The sequence below is a fragment of the Manis javanica genome, chromosome 4 (genome assembly GCF_040802235.1).
Source record: "Manis javanica isolate MJ-LG chromosome 4, MJ_LKY, whole genome shotgun sequence".
In the NCBI taxonomy this organism is placed as follows: Eukaryota; Metazoa; Chordata; class Mammalia; order Pholidota; family Manidae; genus Manis; species Manis javanica.
This window is the reverse complement of record NC_133159.1, coordinates 172,026,143-172,048,200: the sequence shown is the minus strand read 5'-3', so window position 1 is coordinate 172,048,200 and position 22,058 is coordinate 172,026,143. Positions and strand designations below refer to the sequence as shown.

At 50.0% G+C, this 22,058-nt stretch overlaps 1 protein-coding gene across 4 annotated transcripts in view; it reads left to right on the top strand.

Annotated features, from left to right (window-relative positions):
• Positions 1 to 1,673: 1,673 nt before the first annotated feature.
• The window catches only part of RGS9 (regulator of G protein signaling 9), a 58,351-nt gene continuing 37,966 nt past the window's right edge, over positions 1,674 to 22,058 (top strand). For all 4 annotated transcript variants that reach the window (XM_017652621.3, XM_073235821.1, XM_017652620.3 and 1 more), the window contains exons 1-8: positions 1,674 to 1,894; positions 11,887 to 11,983; positions 15,575 to 15,625; positions 16,438 to 16,544; positions 16,644 to 16,695; positions 16,948 to 17,006; positions 17,819 to 17,895; positions 20,527 to 20,608. In XM_017652621.3, coding sequence (XP_017508110.2) covers positions 1,838 to 1,894; positions 11,887 to 11,983; positions 15,575 to 15,625; positions 16,438 to 16,544; positions 16,644 to 16,695; positions 16,948 to 17,006; positions 17,819 to 17,895; positions 20,527 to 20,608 — 582 coding nt within the window. In that variant the 5' untranslated portion in view covers positions 1,674 to 1,837. The remainder of the gene's footprint in view (positions 1,895 to 11,886; positions 11,984 to 15,574; positions 15,626 to 16,437; positions 16,545 to 16,643; positions 16,696 to 16,947; positions 17,007 to 17,818; positions 17,896 to 20,526; positions 20,609 to 22,058) is intronic.

Sequence of the window (22,058 nt, the reverse complement as noted above, 5' to 3'; positions counted from 1 at the left end):
CTCTTTCAGCTTCAACATCTTATGTGCCACAATCAATATCCATCCAAGGAGGAGGTGCTTCACATGGCAAACTTGAATGGCCCTGATGGTTACTTAGGAGGGTCATACCTCTAGATAAGAAAACACAAAAGACCAAAACAATAAAATATAAGCCACCCAGACCAGAGAGTTGGCCCAGTAGGATCCATAGCTTTCATCTTTCTTCTTCACTTCCTTCCTTTTTTTATCAACCAAGATCTCATCAATTCCACTTGGCAATTGGTTTTCTCTAACATTTCTAAACATGTGTTGAGTTCCAAGCCCTGCCTTACACATCTCATTAAATGATATAGCAAGTCTTCCGTGAAATGTCATTATCACGTTTTCAGTTTTACTCCAGATGAAAGAATTGAGGCGTAGAGATTTTTTTTAAATTTTGGTATCATTAGTATACAATCACATGAGCAACATTGTGATTACTAGATTTTCCCCATCATCAAGTCCCCATGACGACCCCATTACAGTCACTGTCAATCAGTGTAGTAAGATGCTATAGAGTCACTACTTGTCTTCTCTGTGCTGTACTGCCTTCCCAGTGCCCACCCCTACTTTATGTGTGCTAATTGTAATGCCCCTATTCCCCTTCTCCCTCCCTTCCCACCCACCCTCCCAAGTCCCTTTCCTTTTGGCAACTGTTAGTCCATTCTTGGGTTCTGTGATTCTGCTGCTGTTTTGTTCCTTCAGTTTTTGCTTTGTTCTTATGCTCCACAGATGAGTGAAATCATTTGATACTTGTCTTTCTCCACCTGGCTTATTTCACTGAGCATAATACCCTCTAGCTCCATCCATGTTGTTACAAATGGTAGGATTTGTTTTCTTCTTATGGTTGAATAATACTCCATTGTGTATATGTACCACATCTTCTTTATCCATTCATCTACTGATGGACACTTAGGTTGCTTACATTTCTTGGCTATTGTAAATAGTGCTGCGATAAACATAATGGTGCATATGTCTTTTTGAAACGGATCCTGCATTCTTGGGGTAAATTCCTAGAAGTGGAGTTCCTGGGTCAAATGGTATTCCTATTTTGAGTTTTTTGAGGAACGTCCATCCTGCTTTCCACAATGAACTAGTTTATATTCCCACGAGCAGTGTAGGAGGATTTTCCTTTCTTTGCATCCTCGCCAACATTGGTTGGTCCTAGTCTTTTCTATGTTGGCCATCTTAACTGGTGTGAGATGATAACTCATTGTGGTTTTTATTTGCATTTCCCTGATAATTAGCGATGTGGAGCATCTTTTCATGTGCGTGTTGCCATCTGAATTTCTCTGGAGAAGTGCGTGTTCATAGAAGCATTAGAGATTTTAAGAATCCTGCTGAAGTTTGCCCAGCTGGCTAGTGGCAAAGCTGGGATGGGGAAGCCGTTTTTTTCCACCGTGCTTACTAGCGAGGCTGCTTTGCTCACTTGCGTACAAAACTTCGCTCAGAGTAAAATGCTTGCCTGCGACAGAGCCTCCCACTCGCGGGGACTACCACGTGGGTCCCACCTGCGGCTCCTCGGGGGGGGGGGGGGGGGTGTCCCACGCCGCCCCCTGGCGGCACGTAGGCACAAGCGCAGTGCATGCTAATGAGCCCGCGGCGCGGCCCCCTGATTGGCTGGCGCGCGTTCCAGCTGCTTTCCCAGGGGCGTGTGCCGAGCCGAGTGAGGGGCGCCGCAGGAGCCTCCGCCCCGCCCGCCCCGAGGCCCCCACCTGCGCGGGGACGCCGGGCCGCGTGCGGGGCGCGGGCTCCGCCGCTCGGGCTTCCCCTCCTGTCTCCCGTTTCTGTTCTGGTTCTAGTTCGTGCCGGGTTCAAGATGACAATCCGGCACCAAGGCCAACAGTACAGGCCGAGGATGGCATTTCTCCAGAAGGTAAGGGAGGTCCGGTGAGCTGGGCCCTGGGAAGGGGGGCGCCGGGACCCAACTCTGGGAAGTGTCCGCGGAGATGTCGGGGAGCTGGGAGCGCGTGCGAGCAGTGGGGGGCATCTCTTGTCCGTTCGTGCCGCTTGGTGCCGTACCGCCCAGTGTGTGTCTTTTAAAGGCTATAATGATTAGGTTTCCCCGTAATTTGTTTGTAGTGGGGAATCGGAAGCCAGGGGCCATGGTGTGCTGGAAGCGGAAAACAACCTGTTACTCGGGAGAGGAGGGTGACAGAAGGCAGTTCATCCCAGGCTGTGTCAGATTTGAGACAGAGCCCTGGGATTCTTACAAGGCGTCCAGGTGTTAAATTAACATTTTTGCCATTTTTCGGATTCAAAACGGCAGTATTTTAGAGTAAGTGTGTGCGTGGTGTGTACATACCGACCATGAAAATGGTGTGATTTGCAGGATAAAGGGAAACCCCACTAGCCTAGATTCCTCATTCAAGTATGTTTTTGTGTATCTCCTGTCTCTATGCTGGCAGCAGAAGTCAGAACCTTTTCCCATCCTTTGCACAGGCTTTCTCAGACCAAGCAGCCAGGCACAGGGTGTCCATCCTGTGGACATGTGGGAGGTGGAATACGTCTTGTGTGTGATGTGTTTGGGGCGAAGTGACTTGTTTTGTTCAGGGCTTTTGAGTCAACTAGTTGCAAGAGATGGACAGGATTATGTCCCAGGCCACTTCCTCACCCTTCGTCCCATCCGCAGCTACTTTTCACAGTGTGCTGTCCACCTTCTTAGGCTTATCTTGCTAAGTAGAATTAGCTGAATGCCCTGTGACAATACGAGCCCTGCCCTGAGCTCAGCAATTGGTGCAGTCAGTGACCAGGGGTCTTGGTTTGTCCAGGGCTTTTAGTGCTGAAACCTGGAGAGTCCCAGGCACACAGGGGCAGGTGGCCACGCTCGGTCCACCTACTTTAAGAAGCTTGTGCATGTGGCATGCAGGAAAGGTGTGAGGACCATCCACAAAACAGCTGGAATGTTGTCTCACTCAGAAAGAACCTGAGAGCCTACACTGCAGACAGCAGTTCCTTAAAGCAGAAGAAACTACCAAATCCTGGTTTCTGAAAGCCTTAAATCTTTCAGGGTTTTAGGGTGGGGCTAACCTCTTCTCCCAGACAGGGCATCTCTGGAGGAGAGTGATTGTCCAGAGATATTCCCTTTTTTTCTGAGTCTTGGACATTCTTTTCCACCACGACTGTTCACCTGGTAGTGTCTCTTCTCTTTACCTTGGCCTTCTGACTGGTATCTTGGTCTCCAACCTCCCATTCTCCACCTCAGCTTGTCTACCTCCATGATAGCCTTCAAAAGCGTGCTGTTTTCTTTCCTAAACAAAAGCTGATCTCTTCTGCTTGAAACCCTCCACTGGCTTCCATGTTCACAGGAGAAAGGCCAGCCTTCTCAGCCCTGTCCTCAGGAGCCTGCTCTGACCACCTCTCCGGCTTGGCCTCCCACTGGCCTTGCATACCTGCCCTCCAGAGTAACAAAACAAAGCAGCTACAGGTACCCAGTGGGGCTCTGGCCTCAACCACCTCCTCCCCTTTCTAGAGCCCTGTGTCCTTTCATGCCTCAGTGTCCTCCACTGGGAAGATCCTTTCTCCCCTTCTCCTCTGCCAGCCTCCCATTGCCCCACCTCCCCGGCCCCACGCAGCAGCCTCTGCTCTGTGAAGGCCGTTTCTCTGGTGCCGTGGAGCAGAGCCACTTCCTTCTCTGCCCCACGGACTCTGCCAGTACTGCTCTCCCCTGTGCCTTGTGTGGAGGGGCGTCTGTCTGTGTAGGCTGAGCTCCCAGGCGGTCACAGAGCTCCTGAGGGCAGCTCTCAAGAGCTCGGCCAGGCGGCTCTTAAAGGTGAACCACCTGAACTAGATGTCCAGCCTTCCGGAGAAGGACCCAGACCAAAGGACTGTGGACCTGGGTGTGACTCATTCACCACAGGAGGAATCCTCAGTGGAATAGTCAGTGACTGCGATGAAGTGTGCTGTGTCCCCAGTGGGGCCTTATTTCATCTGGTCTGAAAGAAGCTATTATCACCATTTTAGAGGGAAAAGGAAGCTCAGAGAGGTGAAGTCAGAGAGCCCATGAATGGTAGAACTGGGAAAAAAGCAGGACGCCCTGTCATCTCTCACCAGCTGTGATACATACATGCTGTGAGCTTTTCTGTGAGGTAGGGCAGAGTGGAGGCTGTGGGAGCGCCTGGCAAATGTGCCTGGTGGAGCTGAGAACTGAAGGTAGAGAGAGGGCATTCCAGGCAGAGGGAGTGGCATGTGCCAGGTGTGTGTGCGTGAAGACACTGTGGACTGGCGCCTGGGGCCCCGGCGCCCGTGGCCTCTTGTTCTAGCACTGGCCCAGGCCCCTCTGTGCCTCCAGATCACCACCCCAGCCAGTGCCAGTTGCTGCTGCCCTGGAGATTCACTGTAGGACTGGCTTTCTGGGTGCCATGTGGAGAAGCCTTCTGTTGGACAGCTTTGCTTTTCTGTGGCTCCTGGCATCTCTTGTGCTTGGGAAGGGAGTGCAGAGACACAGCTATCAGGAGACCAGACAGAACATGGCAGCGTGTGCTTGTGCCATTCTTTCAATATGTGTGTGTAACCACTGGGGACACCAGGGGGATTATGACATGGCCCCTTGCTCCTGCAGCTTAGAGTCTAACAGAAAGACGTGTAAGTAAGGCGCAAAGTGTCATAGGTCATGGCAGACACTGTTAGCGGGGATAGATATAACCCAGAGCGGGGTGGCGGAGCCAGGGCAGTTGTCACAAGGGGGCTTGTAATGGGTTTCAGGCACAAAAAGTTAGGATTCCACTCCTGCCGCCGCAGGAGGATGGGAAGATGACTGACATTTTAGACAAATACAAGACACCGGACATGTGAAATAGCCTGGTGGTGTGGGAGAGTCATCAGGGGTTGGGATAGCTGACCCAGAGTGGGCAGGGGACTGACAGACAGAAAGGCCAGTAGTTAAGAAGTGCCTAGGACCGGGGGTCTTTGTATTTTGAGCTGAGGAGTTTGATATTTTCTGTGTTCAACAAGAAGCTATTTGACATTTTAAAATCAGGGATGAATTAAAGGAGTTGTTCATGTGCTAGAAAGAGGATTCTGATTACAAGGTATGTGTATGTCTCCATCCTGGCTGCACTTCTAAAAAAATACTAAGATCAAATCACCATCCTTAGAATTTCTGATTTACTTAAGAGGTAATTAAGTAATTAAGTAGGGGTGGAGCCCTAGCATTGGTGTTTTTAAAAAAGCTTCCAGGTAATTTGTGCAGCTAGAGATGAAAGCCCCTGGGGACATTGGGCAGCAGCTGGAGGCATTTGGGTTGTCAGACTGGGAGGGGTGCTTCAGGCATCCAGTGGGGCGTCTCTTGCAGTGCCCAGGACAGTCCCCGAGGCAGAGAGTGATCCCACCAACATGTCAGTAATGCTGCGGTTGAGGACCCTTGGCTGCAGATGTGCCAGTCCTAAGGCAGATGCCAGGCAGGCAGGACTTGACAGTCCAGAGGTTCAGTATTCCCATGAGGCAGGATTCAGTGGGCAGATAAGAGACACTTCAAAAACCAAAGCAGAATCAACACAGATTGGCCACTCTCAACTGGAATGCTTCCTGTGCTTTTAACCAGGGTGGGAAGAGCAGGTTTGGGGGAAAGAGTACTAAGTACTAATTACAGTTTGGTGCTCGTGAGGGTGTGGAGACTTCAGGGTGAGATGCCAGGAGGCCAGCTGGCCCCTGGGTGGCCAGGCTTATTAGCAGGAGCACCTTCTCCTCTGTTAGCAAAACAACCTGTGGTTCTGGGTCACTTTTCCCATCTTTGTACAGAAAAGTACTGATTATTATCATCCCCTCGGGGAGCCTTTTCTGGCTTAAAGGAAAATTCCAGCCCAGGGATCTTGCACAGTGAGTGGCAGCTCCTTAATTTGAGGAGCAGCGTGGGCATGGAGGGTGGGTTGTTGAGGCCATCAAAGCAATCATTTCTGCTCTTTTGTGATGTCAGGGTTCCCTGACACACCTGTGATCACTCCACAGCACGTTGCCATCTGAGGAAGGAAACATGGGGCTAACACCCTGGGCTCCCCCAGTGCGGGGTCAGATGGGGTCCGGCAAGGCCTGGTTCGGCAGCATTTTTTTGTTGCCTGGGAGGGAGAGTTGGCTCCTTGGGAGGTGCCGGGGAGCTGAGTCTGGTTAGGAGTGGGCCCTGACATTTGCGGGTGGGGATGGGTGGCCTCTCCTTCGACTCTGGAGGGACGCCCACGGGGCGCCAGGAGGAGGGTGTGAGAGTTGGCAGCAGTTTGCAACAGAAAGGCAAAGGTTTCTTGCTCTCTAGAGAACTTGGGCAACAATTCAGAGTCTCTCTGTGATGGGCAAAGGGTTTTTTTTTGACTGGGGTGCAAGACAGAACCCAGGGTCTGTGTAAGTCGGCTTGGGCTGCCGCGCAGCGCAGGACCCAAGCTGGGCAGCTTGAACAACAGAGATTTATTTCCTCTCAGCTCTGGAGGCCACAAGCCTGAGGTCAAGGTGTCTGCAGGCTGGGTCTTCTTTGAGGCCTCTCTGCTCAGCGTGTAGATGGTCGCCCCTCTGTACATGTCTGTATCCTAATTTTCTCTTGTGAGGACACGAGTCATATTGGATTATGGCCATCCTAATGACTTCATTTTAACTTAATGACCACTTCAAAAACCTTGTCTCCAACTACAGTCCCATTCTGGAGTTCTGGGGGTTAGGACTGCAACATATGAATTTTGGGGACACACTTAAGCTCATAGCGGAGTCCCTCAGAGTTGCTTTGTTGGGTGAGTGGGGAGACCTGTCAGAGGAGTTTATGAGAGGAAATTTCTAAGAAGAATCTATCGAATCCCAGCAAGCCGAACTTGCCAGAACCGTTCCAAGGGGTGTGTGATGCCCTGTCCCCGCCCCCACCCCTCTGCGCTGTGAAGGGGGACTCACCTGTGACAACGAGACCTGGCTCCTCGCTGTGTTTTAAAAATAACTCTCATTATTCCTCCTCTGAAGATTATTTTGAAACTCTTTATAACCAATTTTTTTTTTTTTAATGTGAAGAGAAGGAATCAAACCCACTGACTTTCTATCAGAGGAACTTTCTAATTCACAAGGCGGTTTCTGTTTCTTCTCCAATATCTGGGTCCCTGTTCCCATGAAATGCTGCCCTTCCATCCAGAATTTTCTTTTGAATAAATGTGGAATTTCATCTGGCAGCAAATGTGGGAAAGCAAAGGCCTGGGCCTCTCATCAGAAAGTCAGGCGCTTCTTAGAGCCGCATACAGGCCCCCTGCTCAGTCAGTTGAGAGCTCCGGATGGAGGGACCCCTGCAGCCCGTGGCTCCTCTGTTCTCTGGCCACCTCCACCTCCCTGCCCCCTCCAGCACCCTGCCAGGTCATCTCTTTGCTCCTCTGCCTGCTGCGGGCTGCTCGGCTGACCCCATGACCTGAGACGCTGCCAGGCCCTGACATCGCAGGAGGCCAAGGACTGCAGCCTCCAGTGGTGCCAAAAAGAATAGTTCCTGTTCCAGAACAATTTTGTAAGCCAAGAAAGTGTCGGTTCAGAGGATGCTCACTGTCTGTCTTGCACGAGCAGCCCTGGGCACCACATGGGTCGCACCAGTCTCCCAGGCTGGCTGAGAAGCTGGCATTGTGCCTGGATCAGCCTTGACCTTGTGTCTGATCCTGGCCGCTCCTCGAGATGGGTTCGGCTCTAAATGCTGGGTTAGCACTGGACTGAAATGGGAAATCCCAGCCCTCAGTGTTGATTTAGGACATTGTCCCGCATTCCTTCCTTCTTTGGGAAGGCGGGAGCCTTCCAGCCAGAAGCAGGCTGGCCGAGTGGGAAGTGGCAGGTGGAATTTTCCAGTTCAGGGCTCCCCTGCATGACCCTTCACCTCCAAAGCAACTGGGTCAATATCTAATGCTTTCTTTTAAACATTTCATTTCACCGTGATGAGAACACTTCACATGAGAATCGTAAATTTTTAAGAGTACCAACAATGCTGTTAACTATCAGTACTGTATTGAAGATTAGATCTCTGGAACCTGCTCCTGTTGCTTAATTGAAACTTCCTGCCTGCTGATGAGCAACCCCCCATTCCCTCTCCCCCAGACGGCCCCTGGCAATCACCATTCTGCGCTTTGATTCTATGTATTTGTTTATTAGATACCTCACATAAGCGGATCATGCAGTCCTTCTGTAACTGGCTATTTCATTTAGCAGAATGTCCTCCAGGTTCATCTATGTTGTTATGTGTTGCAGAATTTTCTTCTTTTTAAGGGCTGAATGATGTTCCACAGTATGATAGGCCACATCTAACATTTCTTTACTCATCCCTGGACGGACTTTGAGGTCATTTCCCCATCTGGGTAACTGAACAGTGTGACAGTGAATGTGGGAGTGCTAACATCTCTTCGAGATCCTGATTTCAGTTCTTTTCAATAAATACACGGAAATAGGATTTGTTGGTAATTCTATGCTTAATTTTTTGAGGACCCTCCATACCATTTTCCATAGCAGTCACACCATTTTGCATTTCTATCAACAATGTACAAAGGTTCCAATTTCACTCTCTTCACTTCCCTGTGTAGAGAAGCCCGAGGTCCTCTCCTGCCATCCTGCCCCTTCCTCACTCGCCCTCTATGAGGAAAATCCTGCTCACCCTCTGTGCACACTTCCTTGGGGATCATCAGCCATCTTCTCCTTTCCTCATTCACAAGGCGGTTTCTATTTCTTCTCCAATATCTGGGTCCCTGTTCCCATGAAATGCTGCCCTTTTCCAATCTCCTCTTATTCCAATCAGTGTCTTCCCTGTTTTTTGGTGCAAATTCAGTATGAAGTGGCTATCTAATAAATGTTTTGTGCATTGCATGATACTAAGTGCTTTAAATGCTGAATCTCATTTAATCTTCACAACACACCTCTGATGATGTAGGTACTGTTATAATCTGTTTTACACAGAAGTGAGTCTTAGTGAAATTTAGCAATTTCTCTAGTCTGTACATTGAAGCAGGGATTTGAACTGAGATTTTTCTGACTGCAGGTCCCTAGCATGTCTTAGTTAACTTTTAATATTCATAGAAATGTCTTTCCAGTTCTCCGAGGACAGTAGTATGTCCTTTACCTTGTTGTATCCTTCACAGTGCTGGGCACTTAATACATGCTCAATAAATACCTATATTTGAATGGTTAGTAGAGCAGAGTTCCCTCCCCAGGCATCTAAATACAGCCCTGCATGCAGAGTTTCAAAGATGCTTTAATTGTAGGAATGCTACTAATATTAATGATTCTAATCATAACCACTAACATACATCTCTCCTGAAGTATCCTTATTTATGCTTATATATCTTTGTGCATATATAACATATATCTGTCTTGATAAAGCATTTTGACACCATTTCTTAATTAGATTCTAAGAGATTACAAAACCATGTTAACTAGCTGGACACATACTCTCATGTCCCCATGTAACAGTAGAGGAAGGTGATTCAGAGGGATAAATGAAATCCTATAGTTGGTAAAGCAAGGAAACCTCACTGAAGCTGTGGAACAGCTCTGATGGTCTGTAGACCACCAGTTCCTTTTCCTTTTCTTTGCACCACAAGCGTAGTCCTTAAAGGACTCAGGAAACTGTGAAGGGCTGTACTGTGTTGGGAAGTGTTCTCTGAAATAGGAGGAGAATGATGATAATATAGCCAAGTTAGTTACCTCGAGAGGAAGCACGTGGACTGGTGAGCTGTTGTGGACTGGGTAGAGGCTTGAGTGTGGTGGGCTGGGTTTGAAGTGCAGCCCTCCACAAGGATGTGCCAGCTGTACATGGGAGAGGGCTTCTGGCTAGAGGACAGGAAAAGCCTCTGTTCGCACTTGCTCATTCGTATTCTGTGTTTCTGTTGCCCTTGAGCCTGGAATGTTCCCGGCCACCATCCTTTTTCCTCTCTGCTGCCTAATTTCTGTTCACCTTTCAGAGTTCGCTGCAGGAGTGCCCCGCACTCCTGACTGTCTCTTGGCACTGCTGTTTCTATGCACTCACCTTCGTCACTGTACTTCCTGTATTGTCCTGTAACATCCTTGCACTAGAGAGTGGGCTCCTTGGGCTCAGGGGCCGCATGAGTGGTTTCTCAGAGTCAACCAGGACTGCCTGGTTGTTGAATGACTGACTGACCGTTGAGCGCACACAGGGCCTGGGAGAGTTCACGGTTTCTCCTTCAGTGAGGGGTTGCTTAAGGGAACATGAAGTTTGAAACCTCTGCATGTGAAGCTTTGTCAATGCCAGTTGCAAACGGTAATAAGAGAAACCCTTGGACTGTCTTTCTGTAATTTGCCACCCATCCAGTTTGTTATAAAATGTCCTTCAGTTGATTTTATTTCCATTTAACTTTTTCACATGGAAAAATTTTATTAACAAAAAGTTTAAAATGGTCTAAAGACCATCAGGGCTGTCTTTGTGGATGTCTCCTGCAGTTCAGTCTTCCTTGGACAGTTCATTGATTCTCTTTGGCTTCAACTCTCTTTGATACCATGACTTTAATTTATATCTCTGGCCCTGATGAATTTGGGACATTCATTTCCAGTTACCTGCCATTCCTTGTGCACACCTCAGCAGCCCTACACAGTCAGCATTCCCAAGCAGCTTTTGCTTTCAGAAGGTGCTCCTTTTGTGTCTTCTGTTTTGGTAACTGGCAGCTCTGAACATGTAAGTTGCAAAGGTACAAATTTTGCCATCCTTCCTGAACCAGCCAGTCACTTACAAGTACAGTTATTTCTAGTTAACTGGAATTAGAACCAGGGCTCTAAAAGCCATGCCTTCTTATCATCTTCCCTGCCACTTCATTTATTTGTTAATCAATGCACCAGCTGTTTATCCAGTACCACCTTTGTCCCAGGTGCTGTGCTAGGCAGCCGAAATATGGTATTGAACAATAACAGACAAAAGACACCCTCGAAGAGCTTACGTTCTAGGAACAAAGGAGATACCCAATAAACCATGTGATACATAGGTAAGCAGTGTCCTACGTTAGAATGTGAATGCTCTAGGAAAAGCAAATAGGGGGTCAGGAATACCAGGGGCACAGTTCAAGGTTGTAGCACTAAGAAGGATGGACAGGGTGGGCCTATGAGAATATTAGTGTAGCAGGAGGTGGGGGGTGAACCATGCACATCTCTTGGGAAGAGTGGCCCAGACACAGGGAATGGCCAGAACAAAGGCCTTGAGGCAGGAGGCTGGGCACATGCTTGGCATGGCCAGGGAGCAGCAAGGTGGCCACTGTGACTGGATCAGAGGGAGCCTGGTGGACTCCAGAGGTAAGAGGAGAGGCAGGCAGGAAGGGGTCCCGGCCATGTAGTCCAGAAGGGGAACTTTGAGTGGAATGGCCTTTCAGGCTTGTGAGTGGAGAAGGGACACATTCTGAAATAATTGAAACTCACTCTGGCTGCTTTGCTGAGAATAGACTGAGGGGTAGAAGTGGCGAGGGCAGAAGCCCCTTCATCTCTTGCTGGGACTATTACAGTAGCTTTGAACGCCTCTCCCTGCTTCCTAGTCATGCTGGCGCGCGTGTTCGTATGTCAGTGTTCTTGTCTGTCCGGCTTCCCCTCTCGCTGTTTTCTGTCCCTGTCCCCTGCTGGGCGCTGCCATCCTCCTCTGCCTTTGCTCGTGTGATCCTCTCAGTTTCTGTCCAGCACAGTCTTTTTTTGTTAAGCCCCATCTTCCCTTAAAAGCCTCTGCTGACTCTCCAAGTGAGAATTATTCTCTCTGAGCTCCCACACCAGGGAGGGTGTTTGTGTCTGTGAAACACACAGTGAATTCTGGGTGCATCGTAGTTCCTCAGTACCAGTGCCCATCTAGGTTGTAAGCTCCTGGTTATCACTCCCTGTGTTCGTCTTTGCATCTTGTGGTCCCTCAGTGCTGCCGAAAGGGCCTGACTCAGCCTTTGAAATGGTTCCATCTTGCAGATTGAAGCACTGGTGAAGGACATGCAGAACCCAGAGACCGGGGTCAGAATGCAGAACCAGAAGGTCCTGGTCACCAGCGTCCCTCACGCCATGACAGGTACTGTGTCTTGTGATTTAAATCTTGGGCTGGAACAGACCACATGCAGGGGTTGGCAGACTATAACTGGCTGGCCAAGGTCAGCCCGTGGCCTGTATTTGTAAATAAAGTTTTATTGGAACATACCCACATTCTTATTTATGTATTGTTTTTGGCTGCTTATATCTACAATGGCGAAGTTAAATAGTTGTGCAGAGACTGAATTATGAATGACAAAATCGAAAATGTTTACTCTCCATCCCTTTACAGAGTAAGTGCTGGTTTCCGGATCACAGTCTACCTCTGAGAACAGGGTTAGTAAGGAAGGAGAAAGGCCTCCACAGGTCACTTCATGAAGCCATTGCTTCCAGGGAGTCATTTAAAAAACTTTACTGTCACATTTTTTTTTTTTTTTGCCTTGTTTGGTTTGTTTTAATGAAATAAGGTAGCTGAAAAAAAAGCTATTTGGCAGAAAAAAATTGGACTTTGCTCAACTCTTCTCTACCTTCCAACATACTCAGCCCCTTCTTAGCATCCACGGGATGGAGCCCTTGTTCTCTTTCTGGGTGTGGGGTAAAGGACTTGGAGAACATCATTCAAGGATATTGGCAGAAGGGACTAGACCCCAAAATAAGAACGCCTTTTGATTAATGTGTTGCATATGCCTTATGCTTCTGGTTTTGCTGTAAAGAGGGTGTCTCCTACTGACGCATAGCATCGGCAGAAGCAGACAGCTTCTCGAAGCTCAATCCTGGTACTCTCTGCTGTGCTGTGCTCCTTGGGGACCCTCACTGTCTACCCCACCCATGAGCCGACCATTTATTTTTCACTCAAGGTGCCTTAGAGTGCCTTTGCAGGGGCAAGCTGGGTCATAGTCCCCCGTTTCCCTTTCTGACTGTTTGCAAGAAGGAACGCTCCCACCAGCAATGCGTCACTCAGGCTTCCTGAAGTGCAAGCAACAGCTGACCCAGCCTGGCTAGCCAGAGCAGAGGGGGAACTCACTGGAATGCGACAGGGTAGCTCACAGAAGAGAATGGAACCCTGATGAACCAGACTTGGGGAAGGCTAGGAGCCAGAGTAGCCTGGGCACCCACAGAGTGGGGATGGACGGGCGGACTTTGCAGGCAGCCTTGGCTCTTCCCTAGTGTTTGAGATGCAACTGTGGCAGTTCTTCCTGAAGACACCCTTGCCCCTGCCCCCTCTCTTCTCCTCGCCATCATTCATTTTGGCCTGAATTCTCTGCTGGATTGGGGAGCTCTCCTGGGGAAATATTTCATCTTGCTCATCTAGGTACCCCAGTGATTAGCAGATCTGTGGGTCAGGGTGCATGTTTAATAGAAGGTTACTGAATGTGTGCATCAGCCCTGGGCTAGCACCGTGCAAAGAGCACTGGACGCGGAGTCGGGCATCCTGGGAGTGAATCCTTTCTGTGCCTTTTTCTAGCTGTGTAGCCCTAGTCTCGATGTTCTCATTTGAAAAGTAGGAATAGCAGTCCGTGTCTAGGAGGACAAGTGCAGGATTTAAATGAGATAGTGCTGTGTACTGGTCAGCCTGCAGTGCACACTTGGTGGGTGCTGACACCTAGCAACTTCCCCCACTGTGCCAATTAATACCCACAGTGAAGTTAGGGATAGATATGACCATCTCCTTTTTGCAGATGGGGGCCATTGAGATTTAAAGGGGTTCAGCAACTTGTCCTATGGTACTGAACTCATCGTGGCTGAGCGTGGCTTTGAGCCCGGCACACACACTCTGTCTACTGTCAAGGTGCCTGCGCTGCTTTCCTCCCTTGCACACACAGCACACTTGGTTTCTGGTTTGGGTGAGGCTGCCCACCCTGCCACATTTTCCTGTGTTCCTCCTACTAGTGAATTCCAGCTGCTATGGGAGCAAGACTTCCTGTTCTGCAGCGTCAGTACTAGTGAAAGCAAATCGGGTAACCGCCATCCAACTCCTGGGGTGGCAAGTGACCTCGGACTTCTCAGGGCAAAGGTGGCTGGCGTGGGGGCTGCTATGTTGTCAGCACAGACCACGTGGTGCAGATGCCGGTGGCCCCATAGTCTCATTTGATCTATTTCAGGAAGCAGTCAAGTGGATGAGAAACCCTTTGCTCCTTGGTGGAGAGCGCTAATCAGTCTGTTGTCCGACTGGATCTCTCTCTCGGCCTGCATACCACTGTGCAGCATTCAAAGAGACCTGGGATGGAAAGTGTAAAACCCCCAGGCCTAAGACTTTAAGTAGGATTTTAGATGAAGAACTTTGCTTTTGAATGGCCAACAAGGGCTGAATAAAGCTAAGAGCAACAGAGGAGACCTCACTGAAAGCAACCGTGCTGGGCGTATGGGTCCTGACAGATAATGGCTGGACATTTTAGGCTCCAGGGTGTGGGTGGGAAGGGAAGAGATACAGGCTGTCTGTGTTCAGCCATGCTGGTAGGCAGGTAGTTAAACCTGGAGAGTGTGTGAGGGGCCATAAGGGCCTTCCCTGGAAGGCACCAGAAGAAATGCCCCTCTCCTACCTCCAAGGAGGGAAGTGTCATTACACCAGCCCAGCCTCCAGGACAGGGGCAGTGGTGTGTTTTGTCGGGCGGTTGCCATGTGGGGACGGGACCCAGCTTGGCCTTTGGAAAGCAGGCTGGAACTACTGCAACGTGTGCTGTGCGGTGTTTGCAGGATGGCATCTGAGCCTGGCTGCTTGGCTGTGGGACGTCTTGTCTTTCTCCCGAGATGGACAAGGGTCATGTTGTGCTTATGGAGCTGGGGGGCCCAGGTGCGGACGAGGTGCACAGCTTCCTTCCGTCGTGCAGCAGCTCTGGACTTGGTGGAACCGGGCTTGGCCCTTAGGAAGATCTGAATCCTCGGGGGATGAGCAGAGGGGATGCGCACTCTCGTTCTCTGCACACCTCATGCCTGTCTGCCTCTCCCGCTGTTTTTCACACCAGCCTTTGCACTGTTCCCAGGCCCCTAAGACTTGCAGGACCCAGGGCAGGAGTACAAATGGAGCCACATTCATTGCCCGAAATGAATCGGACAGCCTACAAAGTGTAACTAAAAATAAGTCCCATCCTCCTGCTTTGACAAAAGTACCTTCACAATGACCTGGAAGGCCAGGTTTGAGTTTAGAATTTCCTGACTCCTGAGAGTTCTGCCTGGAAACCTGGGGGCGTAAGGAGAACCAGCCCCCCACCCTTAGCCCACCACCGCTTCTCCTTCCATCCCTGGTTCTTCTTTACTCCCATGCGTCTGGAGCCGCACAGGCAGCTCACCTTGGGTTGGTTTTGTTCGAGGTTGACTTTGTCCTTTTACTTCCTACTTGATGAATGATGGTCCATGCACAAATTACTGTAAGGAAAGCAAATAAGTACTACAAGAGAGCTAAAGATCGAGGGTGTGCCAGGAGGACAGAGTCAGATCATGGATGGCTCTGAATTACGGGCTGCGGGGTTGGGGCTGAACGTGGTAGGAGCGGATGGAGGGGAGTCCCTGAGAGTTGTGAGCAGGAGAGGAATGAGATCATAGCCAGAGGCAGTGGGGCAGCGGTGAGGGCGAGGCATGAGGGCGGGGGGGATGTGTCAGGAGGCTCTGACGGAGGCCAAATACTTGTGGTTTGCAGGAAGTGACGTTCTGCGGTGGATCTCCCAGCGGCTTTGGGTCTCCAGTCTGGGTGAGAGCTCGCTTGGCCCTCAGTTTTGAGGTGCAGCACCTTGAAAGAACCTCTGGAGGGTAGACACTAAATGGAGGCTTAGCCTATGTCTCTAAGAAATAGACACTTTAATCTGAGAGACAAGGTGTTTATGTGTAAAATAACCAGAATCAAAAGTGGAGGCATGATAATGGTGGGGGACTATTGTAGTTTCATACAAAATATTGAGAGCATGTAAATAACAAGGGTCATCGGGGGAGTGTCAGTCAAGAACGGATTCTTGGAGGGGGTGATGCATGCACGCACCTGGTCTGGAAAGAAGTGATGTGTGTGCACTGCGAGGTGGGAGAGGCCAGGGGACGCGGGCCTGGGATGCAGGCAGAACTGAGCTTGGGATAGAAGCGGATAAAAATGTGGCCTTCGCTTTGAGTGAGGACTTGTCCGTTGGTCAAACAGACATTCTCTCCCTGCTCTGGGGGAACTTCTCCTGACCCAAAGGGCCCAGAGAAACTTCTCCAGAATGTCCGCAACTGGCACCTCCAAACACCTGCAGCTCTCCACCTGTTGCACCTGTTGGCATGAGGGTTCAATGGCCCCTCCACACTCTCTGAGCCGTCATTCCCAGGGCTCAGGCTGGGGAATCCTGTTCATCTGCACCCCGCTGGTACTTGCCCACAGATAAGTTCAGAGATTGCTGTCCTCACTGCTCGGATGCAGTGCTGTCAGGAGGGGGGCACCTCTCCCCGAGTTTAGGGTACTGTTGGGGGCTGGGCACTCAGCTTCTGCCTTTGGCCGCATCTCTTAACTTCCATGTCTAAACTGCTGCTCCCCAGAGGCACAGAACTTGGGCAACTTTATCGTCAAGTGTGGCTACATTTACCCCCTCCAAGACCCCAAGAATCTCATTCTCAAACCTGACAGCAGCCTCTACCGATTTCAGGTGAGTCTGGGCCTTGACTTGAACGTTAACTATGGGATTCATCTTACCTGAATAGATAACAGCCCAGTGATTAAGCCTGGTTCCTGGTTTCTTTCATAGACGCCGTATTTCTGGCCCACCCAGCAGTGGCCAGCTGAAGATACAGACTATGGTAAGACTCCAGCCCAGTTACACCTTAGGTGGTGCTTCAAATACTGTTTATTTACTCACTGCATTTTGGTGACATTCATCGTGCTGTCATCATGCCCTTCATGTCAGCTCACATCTCAACCGAGAGCATTCCTCAGGGGAGGGGCCGTGTCTGCTGAGGGTTCTCACCGCCAAGCCAAGCGCAGCAGCCTCGTGCACAGATGCTGTTTTGAAATGTGGTGATGATGGAAAGTGTCATTGTTTTCTTTTGCAGCCATCTATCTAGCCAAGCGAAATATAAAGAAGAAAGGGATTTTAGAGGAATATGAAAAGGTACAGAAGTGCTTCCAAGTATGTTATTATAACTGAGCGAAATGTAGTCTTGAGCTGTTTCTCCTGTTCTCCCCTTACTGCATTCATGTGTTCCCTCATCATCCATCCATCCTCCCACCCATCCATCCATCCATCTATTTAGAGGCATCTTGCTGCAGCAAATTCTTCCCCATGTCAAGCTTCATTTTCTTCTGCTGTAATTTAAGCCCTTGCCGCAGTGGCTGCTGGGTACACGGTAGCCGCCACCTTCCTTTGCTGTCTCCCAACAGTATGATTAATATGCACGATAATGCATATTACACGATGAACAGATTTGAACTGGAGTTGGTGATGATAAAACAATAGTATAGACTTTTGTTTTAGGCTGGACGAGTCAGATTTCTCAAAGAACACACCTAGCCCTCTCAAGGCTAGATTTCTGGGCAGACAGCAGCAATCTGGCTGTGTTTTTATTCTTTACGAACATGTTTTTAGAAGAGCCAGCATCAATGTTAGGGCTTATCTTTGTGGATTTGTGATGCTCTGCTGTTGAACATTGAGCTCTCATATTCTTCCCCACCCTGCCCTATCCTCCCCTTCCTCATCAGATCTGGGATACATTTATTTAAAAAAGCTAAGCCAAGCTGTGGCTTCGGTTATGAAGGTTTTTTGAGAATTTGGTGCCATCCCTTGAATGAACACCTTTGCAAAGCTGGGGTGGGTCTCGTTGCCTCAGAGCCTGGGGCAGGTCTTCATCAACGGAGGGCCTTCTTCCCTCCACACAGCGTACATCACTGTGGGCTCGGTGTTCTCATCTTGTTTTCCTTCTTTAGGAAAATTACACTTTATTGAACAAAAAAATTAACTACAAGTGGGACTTCGTCATTATGCAGGCGAAAGAGCAGTATAGGTGAGTGAAAGATCACGTTCATCCTATGGCTTTCTTCCTCCCTTCCTTCTTTGTTTCCTTTTATTAAAATAAACCTTTATTGGGCATATTTGTATTAAACCCTGGAAGAGGTATAGGGAACATAAAGATGCAGTCTGGTGGGCCAGGCGGACGAGCAGACGGGCTGTGATGCTAGAGTGAGATGTGAGCCTCACGCGGGGGTTTGCAGGAGGAACTATGGAAATGACATTGAACCTGGAGGCTGTGCAGCAGGTGCCCAGGTGAAGGATGGCGATGGTGGGTGGAGAGGAAAGGTGAGGTGGGAGGAAGGGTGTTGGGAGCAGACAGAACCCGAGTCTGCAGGCGGGGGAGTGCTCACTTGGTGCAGTTCCTTGTGGCTGGAGCAGGGAGTGCAAAGCCTGCACGGCAGAAGTGAGACTGGAGATGTTAGCAGGAGCAGATCGAGAGAGGGCTTTGTGCTAAGGGCACTGGGGAGCCATGGTAGGACCTTAAGCAGTGCGGAGGTATGGTCAAAGCTGCATGTTAGAACCGCCCACTGCCTGCCTTCCACATCAGAACTGGAGCTGAAAGTCCCCTTGAGGGCTCTGCCTTGTGCATGAGAGCCAGATGCAAATGTTGGGGAGGGTGTTTCAGTCAGGATGAGGTTGGGCTGGCCTAGCAAACAGCCCCCCACCTTTCAGGGGCATGAAACCTCAAGGTTCATTTCTTGCTTGCATCACGCACCCCCTGTGGGTTGGCTGGGGCCTGCACATACTTTGTGCCCTCCCCAGGACCATGCTGAAGGGGCAGCACCATCTGGGCTTTGTCCGTTGCTCGAACAGAGGGAACGAGAGCCTGTGCAGGTCACAAGTGATGCACGTTGCTTCTGCTCAGATTCGTTGGCCACAGGAGCTCATATGGTTAAGCCCAGTGTCAGAGGAGGGTGGGTGGGGAGAGAAAGTCATTTATTTTCTCTTAGTTCTGGAGGCTGGAAAGCACAAGCTTAAGGTTCTGGCAGGTTTTGGTTTCCGGTGAGGACTCTCTTGCTGGCTTACAGGCAGCTGCCTTCCTGTTGTGAAAGAGAAAGAGAGGGGGAAGTTCTCTAGCATTTCCTATTACCAGAGCATCAATCCCAGCGTAAGGGCCCCATCCTCCTGACCTCATTTAATGACCTCTAAACTCTAATTACCTCTTCAAGGCCCCGTACCCAGATAGCGTCAGACTGGGGGTTAGGGCTTCGATGCATACATTTAGGGGGGACACAGCCATTCAGTTTGTTTCATTGGCACTCCCAGAACCTGGAACACAGTGGGAGATGAATAAATGCATGAATAAATGAATGATTAAATGATACCGTTACTAGAAAAGATCATACTGTGACAAACTAATGTTATTCCTCATTTACTGGTTCTCTGGGGTTCCATGCATCACAACTGCCTTCCAACATCTGTCACGTTAGAGCAGAAGCATGAAGCCAGAAAGAACCATGGCAATGAGTTAGTGATAGACCCTATTTACAAAGCTGTCCAGCATCATGAAAGCCCACAGTGCCTCGGGCCATCTGTGGCCCATCCTCCTGAGAACACAGGGTGGTTAACCTGGTAGAAGATCCAGTTAGGCTGGCAGAGGGAAGTCAGAGCACCAGTGTTTACATTTAATTTCCAGAGGAGGCCGCAAAACATCGCACTGGAGTGGCACCCCCCACCCGTCTGGCTCTCTGGATGTTAACATGTTATGGTATTATTCACACTACGTTAGCTGGCAAATAAATCTGCCGACACTGTCTTGTAGAGGGCGTGTGCATCATGCACGTTCCCGGGGAAAACAAGCATGACCAGTGAGCGCAGGTCACCGTGGAAATGGTGCTGAGTGGGGCCTGTGGAACGATCTTGAATGCTGCCTGGCTCCTGGGGGACGAAAGCACGGCATCGTTTTCTATCCATAATGGGAAAGGGGGAGGCTGAGAGATAAGAAGGAAAAGAAATACCTCTTACAGTAATTAGTCAGGCTCAGAAAAGCCCTGATGGGGAACAAACTGTTCGAAGTGACAAAGAGGAGCTAACGGAGGGAGAGAAAAGGACCCCCCTGAGCGGCATCTCCCCATCACGGCTTCTGCCGTTGCTTGCTGCCCACTCGTCTAGATGTTGACTATGAGGTCTAGTAAAGCAGGGAAAAATTCAAAAGCCAGGTGGTCATTTGTCATTCCAGAGCGGCATCTGGGCTCGCTCTGGCCTTGAAGCTGGGGGACATGCTCTACTGTGGGGCTTGTCAGGGTGGCGAGCTTGCTTCATAGAACGGAGGTCTCAGGCAGAGCTGGGTGCTGGGGCCTGACTCCTGGGTTCCATCCCCACTTCTGCCACTTGCTGACAGTGAGGCCCTGGGTGGGGCCTGCTACCTCTCTTTGCTTCAATCCCCCAAACTTCAAAGTGAGAAAAGGTCACTGGGAGGATTAAATGAGTTAATATGTGTTAAAGTACTTAGGGTGCCTCACATGCAGGTGTAATATTAGTGTTTGCTGATTTTATTATTATTATGGCAAACAGATTATGTGGACAGATTGGGAGGGTGGTCTGGGTCATCAGGAATGTGGCCTGTCACTGACCAAAAGATGCAAAGTCTACCTGGCCTTTAACATGGTGTTTGGGTTTTCAGGGCTGGAAAGGAAAGGAATAGAGCGGACAGGTACGCACTGGATTGCCAGGAGAAGGCGTATTGGCTGGTCCACCGCTGCCCTGTGAGTACTGTCCTCCTTGGGTCTGGCCACCTCCTATAGGCCCCCCACTCCACTCTGTCCTCACTGTCCCTCATGTGGCTCATCTCCCGCTGGGGCTGGAATCGCACCTCACTGTCCCGTTTGCACCAAGTACCTCATGGCTGGGAGAGGAAATAGACCGCCTGCATGGAGTCCTGTGCTGGTGCTGACCCAAGTGGAGTTACCTGAGACCTGAATGAGTTGGCCTTTTATGAGGGCTAGCAATTTTTCTTTTTTATTCTGCAATACCTGAGAAAAGGAATATAGAAGAAACTCGAACACGGGCTCCAAAACAAACGTATAAAATGCTGTAGAGAAGTGGAAGCTTGCATAGGCAAAGCCACGCCTGTGTCTCCTGGTCCCTCTCCTTTTCCTTTTCTAGCTCCAGGCCCAGCAAGCTGAGATGGGAGGATGCCAGGGGGCATAAATGTGTGCTGAGCCTCATTGCTTAATGCACACTGTGTATCTGGCTTCGGGATGTTAAGTGGCTGAGAGAGACAAGCTGTGCACAAGCGATGGAACTTGTCAGGCTCGGTGCTGGGCCACGGTAGCCTCCTCCCCCAGCGCAGGGAGGCAGGCCGTGACCCCCTCCCACTGGGGTAGCTCGGCTCACTCCTGTGCAGACCCACATGCTGCCTGCAGGTCCCCAGACGTGGAAGGGATTCTGAGAAGCGAGCCATTCACAATGAGAGTTCTTCCTCTTCCTCCTTTAGTTTCTTTGCCTGCCTGGTATCAGATTCTCAGAACCCGAAAGGGAACTGGGTCAGTCATGGGGCCAAAGCTTCTGCATTTTTGAACATCGAGCCCATCACACTTTGGCTGTTTTGCTAATTTTCTTTCTCCATTGAAAGCAGACATCGCTCGTGGGGCTATTGGTGCGGGTTGCCAGAGTTAAAGCCCTGGGGTGGATCCCCAAGAAGCTTGTTTGGTTTGGCTTCAGGGCACCTCCTCTAGGTAACCCATTAGCTGGTGCTCATCATAGGTCCCTGGGGGCTGGATGAGTGTGGGTGACTGAGCCCAGGGTCCTGGGGAAACAGAGCCAAGCATATACCTCCCTGTTGGTAGCTCAGGACTGAGGTCTTTGTGGGGGAGGGGAGTGTACATTGTTCAGCTGGCATTCGGTCATCTGTTCCTAAAGGGGGAGCCTTGGTGAGGATACGGGCAAATGGGCAAGCCATGCATCAGGCAGAATGTCCTGGTGCCCAGTGGCATCCATGACAGAGGGAGTCCTGTTCCCTGCAGGGCGGAGAATGGCTTCCAAATCACATGCAGGGACTCTGTGGTGTGGGAATGCCAGTGTGACGCCTGGCATCCCTTATAAAGCGACACAGACTGGTTGTGCACATGATCTACCCCAGATGCCTCTCCTCCTCTCTGTCCCTGCACTCAGGGGACCTGTAAGGGAACAAAATGAAAAGCAGATTTTCTGAGT